An 8,991-nucleotide genomic window follows, 5' to 3' on the forward strand; every position below is an offset into this window, starting at 1 on the left:
CTCAGTTTCATTTCTTTTGACTCCAGAAATCCACTCCACAGTTGCCTACAACACTAGAATTCATTTCCGTTCCATAAGGGAAAGAGGCCAAGTCTCCACACGGAGCTGTAATGTGAATTTGCTGTCGTCCAAGGGGAAAGTGTTAAGGCTGCAGAACCCCACTGCTCCATAACATCTGAGACAGGTTAAGATCTGGTGCCTAAAAGCTGAATCAGGTAGGCCCGGGTTAAAGTCTGGGCTTGACTACTTACCAGCTGTCTCATTTGGGATAAATTACTTCATCTCTTCATACCTCAGTCTCTTATCTGAAAAATAGAGAGTTCATCTTATAAGACAGTGAAAATACAGTGAGATAAGACAAGTAAAGCACTTTTAGCACAGTGCCTGGCAGGATGTCAACGGTCAATACTTGTTAACTCTTCTCACTATTGTTGTTACCATCATTGAGATGTTTGTAATTTATCCATAGGTAATAGATGACAGAGGAAGGAGGGACACAAAGTCTGCCTTATCTGAGAGTCGGCCCTCTTGAGCACTAAGTCATTCCACCATTTGTTATGGGGGGAAAAAAGACTCAAGAGAATGAAATTACACTGGAAAATCAGGCGGCAGCTACTCTGTCTTTCTGGAACGCCACACCTCTTGGCTGCTCTTTTCTCCAAGTTTGTTCCACTTCCAGTTCTCTCCGCAGATATACCTTAGATTCCGTTCCTCTTAACAAAGGTTTACACAGGGCTCTGGTGCCCAGGATGCTGCCTCTTTTCCTAACTTTACAGGAACTTCAATTTCTACATGAACTTATATCTTCAGAACCCAAAACAAACTGGCTAAATTCTCTATATCACTAACTCCAAGTAGTGAAAACACAGCTCAATTGACTCAGTTTGATTCAGCTGACTCCCTGATTAAATAACCTGTGGCCAGAGAGCCCAGGCTATACTTTATGCAACTCTTGCTCACAATTCTCTAGCCACACTGGTCTTCCCGCACCAGCCAGGCCCTTTATGACCTTGGAACCTTCACGTATGCTGGAAAGTTTATATCCTTACTCTTCTTTCTTTTACTCTGGATATAGCTAATTACTACTGCAGGTCCCAAATTATGTTTAACCTTCCCCAAGAAGTTTTCCCGGAACTCTAATCTAAAGTAGGCCGTCCAATGAAATTCTCTCAGTCACACTACCATACCTCTCTTTTTCAATACTAATCAGAGTTTTTGACTATATATTTACTTGCTTGACTGTTTATTGTCGGTCTCCCCCATTAAGCACAGGAACTATGCCTATTTTGATTAAGCTTAAATATCCAGTGCCCACAGGTATTCCCGGCATAAGGTAGGTAATCAATCAGTATTTGAATAGATGAAAAATTATAAACATGGCTCCTATACCCACTGCGGAGGCTTCTAGAGGATGGGTCTACTCCACATGGTTACATTTCCAAAGTAGTTGATAATATATCTATAGTACACATGAGAAAATAAAGGTTTGCTTGCCTTCGGAGGTGGAATTGTGTGATGGACCAACTTCCAGGTTTAGTAGAAGACAGATCTTGGTTTGAATATTGACTTGTCTTCTTATTGGCTGTGTGATCTTAGGCTGGTCAGTTTGCCTCTCTGAGCTCCCTGTTTTCTTACTTGAAAATGTAAGGAAATATACTTAACATATACGTTGTATGGATTAAACGATAGACGTCATTGGCACAGAGTAAACACATTATAAATGATTTTTGTGTCTACAACCCTGTAAATGGTCCTGGAGCTTTTGCCTTTTCCTTTCTCTCCTTTTCTGAGAATAACTCAGAGTTATCCATATCTATGACACCCTCCTTTTAGTCTTCTTCTGCATCCAAAACGTTCCAGGGATTCTGCCATTTGAAAAATATTGTAGAGATCATTTCTCTGATTCTTTTCTTTACGTCATTTTTAATTGGGCCCTATTGATGAAGGAAATCATCTTAATTCTTTTCTGTTTACTTCAGAGAGTTTTACTATTTGTACCTCTAAGGGTGCAGCTGGAGGAGTGAAGGGCCTTTTGCTATAGAGCCCAGATCCACCACTTGTGGTTCCCTGGGCAATTCACTCAACTCTCTAACACAGCCCCAACCCACCCACTTCACCCTATCTCCCTGCCCTAGTCCCATATGTGTTTCCTTACTGGCCTCTCTGTTTGCACTCTGGCTGCTACAATCCTTCTGTCCATAGTACTAGAATGATCTTTCCATACCACAGATCATGGCCATCCGCTGCTTAATCACCCACCTGTGCCCACAGGTGTCTGAATTGTACTGAAAATCTGCGCTTCAGATTCTCAGGCTGTATACAACCTGTTCCTACCCCCCTGCTTTGCTCACTGCACTTGAGCCACACTTGCCTTCTTTCTGTTTCTTCAAATACATATGCTCATCCCATGTTTGCACTTACTATTCCTTGCACATGAAACGCTCTTCTAGTCATTCTTTACTTGGCTGGCTCTTCTTCTCCAATCCTCAATAATGAGTTTTTTTTGACCACTCAATGTAAAGTAATACGCTAGTCGTTGCTATATTTTGTTTTAATTTTAGGACTTATTTTCTTGTTTATGTAAATGTTTATTTATTACATGACTCCTCTGAATAGAATATTATCTACATGACAGCAGGAACACTGTTGTATTTGTTACCATTGTTTCTCTGGTACCTAGAGCAGCAGCTAGGACATAGTAAATACTCATTGAATGTAGAATGAATAAATGAGTTAGATCTGGGTGCCTCATCAGAAGTAGATTAGTAAAGAGGTTAAGATCACAGACTCTGAAGTCAGAATTGCTAGATTTAAACCTTACCTCTGTCTCTTTCTAGGAGACTCAGTTCTTTCATCAATAAAATGGGCATAATAACTATTTCATAAAGCTTTTTCAGGTTTCAGTGAGATAATGCACAGCTATTAATATTCTGATTCCATATTATTTTATGTCTTTGTGTCCATCTAGACAATATTAGGGCAAGAATAATTTTTGAAGCGTCATCTCAATTTTATTCCTTGGTTACACTAGCGACACAAAACCAGGAAACCACATGTCCAGTGCCTCTGAATTCCTCCTGCTGGGCCTGTCTGAGCAACAGGGAAAGCAGCCTCTCCTCTTCAGCATCTTCCTGAGTGTGTACTTGGTCACTGTGGTGGGTAATGTTGTCATCATCATGGCTATTGGCTCTGATCCACACCTCCACACCCCCATGTACTTCTTCCTGGCTAACTTTTCCCTCAACAACCTGTATTTACCATCTAGCACGGTCTCCAGGGTGTTGGTGAACATCCAGGCCCACAGGCATACTATCACCTATGCTGGATGCCTGTCTCAGATCTACTTCTTCCTGTGGTTCATTGGTCTAGATGTTTTCCTCCTGGCGGCGATGGCATATGACCGGCTTGTGGCTATCTGCCACCCCCTTCTCTATACCTTGGTCATGAGTCCCAGATGCTCTATCCTGTTGCTGGTCATGTCGCTAATCCTTCCTCATTCATACTCTCTAATCCACACCATTCTGGCTCACTTATCCTTCTGCACTGACAACATCATCCACTACTTCTTTTGTGAACCTCTCCCCATGTTAAAGCTCTCTTGCTCCAATACTTATGCCAACCGATGTGTGCTGATATACTCGGGAGGGACATTAACCATCTTGAGCCCCTTGCTAATCATCATTTCTTATGTCCGCATTGTGGCTGCCATTGTGAGAATCCCATCAGCAATTGGGAAGTGGAAGGCCTTCTCAACCTGTGGGTCCCAGCTCTCGGCAGTTTGCTTGTTCTATGTGTCTGCTATTGGGGTGTACTTCATTTCCTCCACTGCTGATTCAGCCAGCAAGGACAGGATTGCAGCAGTGATGTATGCTGTGGTGACCCCCATGCTGAACCCCTCCATCTATATCCTGAGAAACAAAGACATAAAGAGTGCCTTGGGGAGACTCCTGAGCAGAAGGGCACTACAATATCCATGAGGCCAAATACACCATTTTGGTCAGGGGAAATCAATTTATAGAGTTATCTTGATACCTACATCCAAATCCTGCATCTGCCTCTTGCTAGCTTTCCAACCTAGGACAAATTAAATAACCTCATTGAGCCACAATCTCCTCATTCATAAAAGGATGTAAAATAGTATCTATCATGTAGTGTTTCTGGGAGATTTAGAAGAAAAAAAATATACAATATGTAAAGTTATTTTTTCCCGGTCTTATGCTTAGATCTTCATTATCTTCAGCAGTATTCAACATATGTCTCTGGGGAAAATATTTTCATCGTACAGAAGAGTAAACAAAGGCTCAAAAGATTAAATTACTTGCCTGAATATAAACAGCTAATAAGTGACATAGCCAGAATTTGAACCAAGATATCTGATTCCAAAATGCATACACTTAATGGTCACACTCTGCCTAAACTGACATGAAATCCACATATTCCTCTCAATTACTGGTTTTCTCTCTTTTCTTGCCTCCTTCACACTGTTCATGTACAGGGTTCTAACCAACAACTTCTCCCAATACTAACAATCTGAAGATAAAGCAAGGCAAATAAGAAACTAGAAGATGGAAATGTGAACAGCCTCAGATGCTGATATCTTCCCAAGAGAGCATGCGCTTTGCTTGAACATAAGTCTCTAGTGAGATACTCTGAATGACTTATGAATCAAGCCACATGATCATAGAGAAGGATACTTGGACCACATTATTTGGGACTCTCATCAAATTTCTTTTACTGAATCATCATTCTTCAGCACTATGCCAACAGTCTATGTTTAGATGTATTTTAAAATATAACTGTATCAATTTCATTATTGCCTCTCCGCTAGGGATGGATGCTAAAGATATATCCTCAGAACCCACAGAGAGGATTTTTCAATAACTCACAGGAGAGGAGCCTGACTCTGACATCAAGACTCATCACAAATGTTGCCTTCTGAGTGAAGTTCTCCTGGATTCATCTATCCAGAGGGAATTATTAATTCACCCCTGTATGTGCCCACAGACTTTTGCAACCATCTCTATAAAACATTTGTCTCATTCTACTATAAATATCTGTTAATATTTATCTATTTTGGGGCCATATGTGTAGCTTCTTGAGGATAGAAAATGTCTTTAAATGCTGTAATTAAAGCAGTGTGGCACTGGTGAATGAATAAACAAGTAAACAAGTGAACAGAAATAAAATTTAGTGTATCATAAAGATAAAACTTCAAATTGCTGGTACAAAGATACATTGTTTAATACATGTACTAGGACAACTGGGTGGCCATCTGGCATATAAGTACTAGAAGAAAACATGGCAATTTCCTCTTAATTTCAGCTTAGAGAATAACTTTCATTCAAAATCATGGAGCAATAAAAATTTGATAAATTTGACTATATAAAAATTTAAAACTTTTCATGGCAAAGCAACGCTGTAAACAAAGTAACAGAAAATTGGTAAACTGAAAAAAGATATTTGCAATTTTATCTCAAATAAAGACAAACAGCACTTTAGCCAAGAGACCAAAACAAATAGCACCCGGTAATGAAACATACCAACCCTACTTACTTCCTGATATGATATAATAAGAAGGATACGATTTCACTTTTGTGATAGGTCAAAATTGTATAATCTGAGTTCAATCATGAGGAAACACCTGACAACTCCAAACTGAGGGACATTCTACAAAATAGCTGTCCAGTACTCTTCATAAACATCGAGGTCATGAAAGACAGACAGAAAAACTATACAAAATTAAAAGGAATTTCGATACTGAAATGCAATGTGTGATCCTAGACTGGATCCTGGCCTGAAAAAGGACATTACCGGGACAAGTGACAAAATTAGAATGAGATCTGCTGATTACTTAATAGAATTTTATCGACACTGAACTCCTTGATTTTGATAATTACACCAAAGTAATTGGGGGACCTGGCTATAAGGTATATGAGGATGCTTTTAATTATTTTTGCAATATTTTGCAAATCTAAAATTATTTCATAATAAACAAATTTAGAAAACAAAAACAAAAAAGCAAAAAGTCGGTAACAATAAAATATGTAGGAAAGTCATAAATATTTGAAAATTAACCATCACACTTCTAAAAACGTATGTCAAAAAGTCAAAGAATAAATCACAAAGAAAACAATACAATATTTCGATTAACAAGATATTGAAAAGACATCAGGGGTGTCGGCCTGTGACCCAAAGGTTAAGTTTGTGTGCTCCTCTTTGGAGGCCAGGGTTTCACCAGTTCAGATCCTGGGCACGGACGTGGCACCACTCAACAAACCATGCTGAGGCAGAATCCCACGGCACAACCAGAGACACTCACAACTAGACTATAGAACTATGTATCAGGGGGCCTTGGGGAGAAGAAGAAAACAAAGAAAATTGGCAACAGATGTTAGCTCAGGTGCCAATCTTTAAAAAAAAAGAAAAGACAACGTATCAAAGTTGATGAGCTTCAGTTAAAGCAATGCTTAAAGGGTAATTTACCTTTGAATATTTACATTGAAAGAGAAAAAAAACATCAAATACATGACATAAGGTTTTGCCTTAGGAAGGTATAAATTGAAGGACAAGATATACCAAAAGTAAGCAGAAGAAAGGAAATAATAAAGATAAATACAGAAGCCAATGAGATATAGTACTGATAAGAAATAGAAATAATTAACAGAAACAAAGTTGATTCTTTGAAAAGATCAACAAAATCGATAAACAGCTACTAGACTCATTAGGAAAAATGAGGGAAAGCAAATTAGTTCTATCAGGAAGGAAAGAAAGATTATCACAGCTAAGTGATGATAAACTTATGTGAACAAATATGTCAAAGTGAATGAAATTGACAAATTCCTTGAAAAATACAGCTATTCAAAATTGACACAAGATTCAATAGCTCTGTGAATACATTTAAAACCATTTAATTGTACAATTTAAATGGGTGAATTGTATGACTTGTGAATTATATCTCAGTAACCAGTTACCAAAAAATAATTAGGTGATTTAACAGCAAACTGAACTCACAGAAAATAAGACTAGTGAACTCATAACTGAATCATAAAGAGAAAAGAAATTGAAAGAAAAAAACATAACAGAGCCTAAAATCCATAAGGAAGACACTCAAAAGGTGTAACATACACATGTATTCATTTAAAGCCCCAGAAGGAGATGATGGAAATAATGGAGCAGAGGCAAAATTCAAAGTGATAGTGTCTGTCTGGGAAGCACTTTATCTCTCCTTCCATTCTGAATGACAACCTTGATGGATAGAGTATTCTTGGCTGTAGGGTTTTTCCTTTTAACACTTTAAGTACATTGTGCCATTCTCTTCTCGCTTGTAGGGTCTTGGCTGAGAAGTCCGCTGATAGCCCGATGGGCTTCCCTTTATACATCACTTGTGGCCTTTCTCTTGCTGCTTTTAGGATTCTCTCTTTGTCTTTAATTTTGGACATTTTAATTATAACATGTCTTGGTGTTGGCCTCTTTGGGCTTATCTTGTTTGGAGCTCTCTGTGCTTCCGGAACTTGGATGTCTGTTTCCTTCCTCTGGTTAGGAAAATTTTCGTCAATTATTTCTATAAATAAATTTTATGTCCCTTTGTCTCTCTCTTCTCCTTCTGGGACACCTATAATCCGAATGTTAGCATGCTTGATATCGTCCCAGAGTTCCCTTAGACTGTTGTCATTCTGTCTAATTCTTTTTTCTCTTTTCTGTTCTGCTTGGGTGATTTCCTCTAGTCTTTCGTCTAGCTCCCTGATCTGTTCTTCTGCTTCCTCTACTCTGCTGTTGAATCCCTCTAGTGAATTTCTCATTCTTCATTTCTGACTGGTTTTTTCCTTTATATCTTCCAGTTCTTTGCTGATGTGCTCACTGTGTTCATCTATTCTTCTCCCCATATCTGTGAGCATCCTCATGATATTTTGTTTGAACTCTTTGTTAAGTAGGTCACTAGTTTCTGTTTCATTTAGTCCTTTTTCTGGGTTTTTGTATTGTTCCCTTGCTTGGAAAGTATTCCTTTGCCTCCTCATTATTCCTCTTTCTCTGTGCTTATTTCCATGTATTAGGTGAGTAGGCTATGTCTCCTGATCTTGGAGAAGTGGCCCTATGTATGAGATGCCTTATGAGGCCCAGCAGTGTGCTTCCCTCTTGTCACCAGTCCAAATGATCCAGGAGTGACCTCTTTGTGGGCTACTTGTGTCCTTCTGCTGTGGCGGGGTTGCTCCCACTGCGGGTACCTAGGGAGTCTAATCTTTCCTTCCCTGGTCAGCTGTTTGTAAATCCAGTTTGGGGAGCCTCAGCACTGTTGGCTACAAAGTCTATCAGCACAGTCCTATTGCAGTTTTCCTCTTAATTGGGTTGGGTTCCCAGTGTAGCTTGTTGCTAGGCCCAGGGGCATACAGTTGTGACAGGCCTCAGGCCTACAAGGCTGTTGTCAGTTCTCTTGGGAGTGCAGCTGAATGGGGCTGGCCCTAGGCATGGGGCCACTCAATCGTTTCAGGCTTTGGAAGGTGGGGCTGATCCTTTTTATGGCTATTTGTGAAGCATGGGTCTTCTGCTGCTGATAAGCCTCACCCCCCACAGGACCACATACACCATCAACACAGTCCTGGTCTGTGCACACTTCTCAACCCCCTGGAGCATACCCCGACACCACACTGCAGGGGCCCCCACTTCTCCACCACTGCCCCCTACAGTTCACCTGGTCCTCACACAGGCCCTGCCCCACAGAGGCAGACACCCTTGCCTGCCTGTAGAGGATCAAAGCACCCAGTCAATGCAGGCTGAAAAGTAGTTAGAGGGCTTGCTGTTAGGTGAGGCTGGTCCCTAGGGCAGGTTGCCTGCCTTGGCTGAACTGGATTAAATCTGTGCTCTAGTTGGGGTGGCAGACCCCTGGGCTAACAGGCCAAGGGATGAACCTCAATGGCACCCACTGGGGTCCATGTCAGCACGCCTGGACCAGCTCAGAACAATGGCCCCCACCAATGTCTCAGTCTCTGGAGAGGT

The 8,991-nt window shown here is 40.4% G+C and overlaps 1 protein-coding gene across 1 annotated transcript; it reads left to right on the forward strand.

The window, feature by feature from the left end:
- Positions 1 to 1,277: 1,277 nt before the first annotated feature.
- LOC103555909 (olfactory receptor 1D2-like) lies at positions 1,278 to 3,977 on the forward strand. Its single transcript, XM_008527717.2, has 2 exons — positions 1,278 to 1,333; positions 3,032 to 3,977. The coding sequence occupies exons 1-2, from the start codon at positions 1,278 to 1,280 to the stop codon at positions 3,975 to 3,977; spliced, it is 1,002 nt and encodes a 333-aa protein (XP_008525939.2).
- The last annotated feature ends 5,014 nt before the right edge of the window (positions 3,978 to 8,991 follow it).

This window comes from Equus przewalskii, chromosome 26, assembly GCF_037783145.1.
Source record: "Equus przewalskii isolate Varuska chromosome 26, EquPr2, whole genome shotgun sequence".
NCBI classification, from domain to species: Eukaryota; Metazoa; Chordata; class Mammalia; order Perissodactyla; family Equidae; genus Equus; species Equus przewalskii.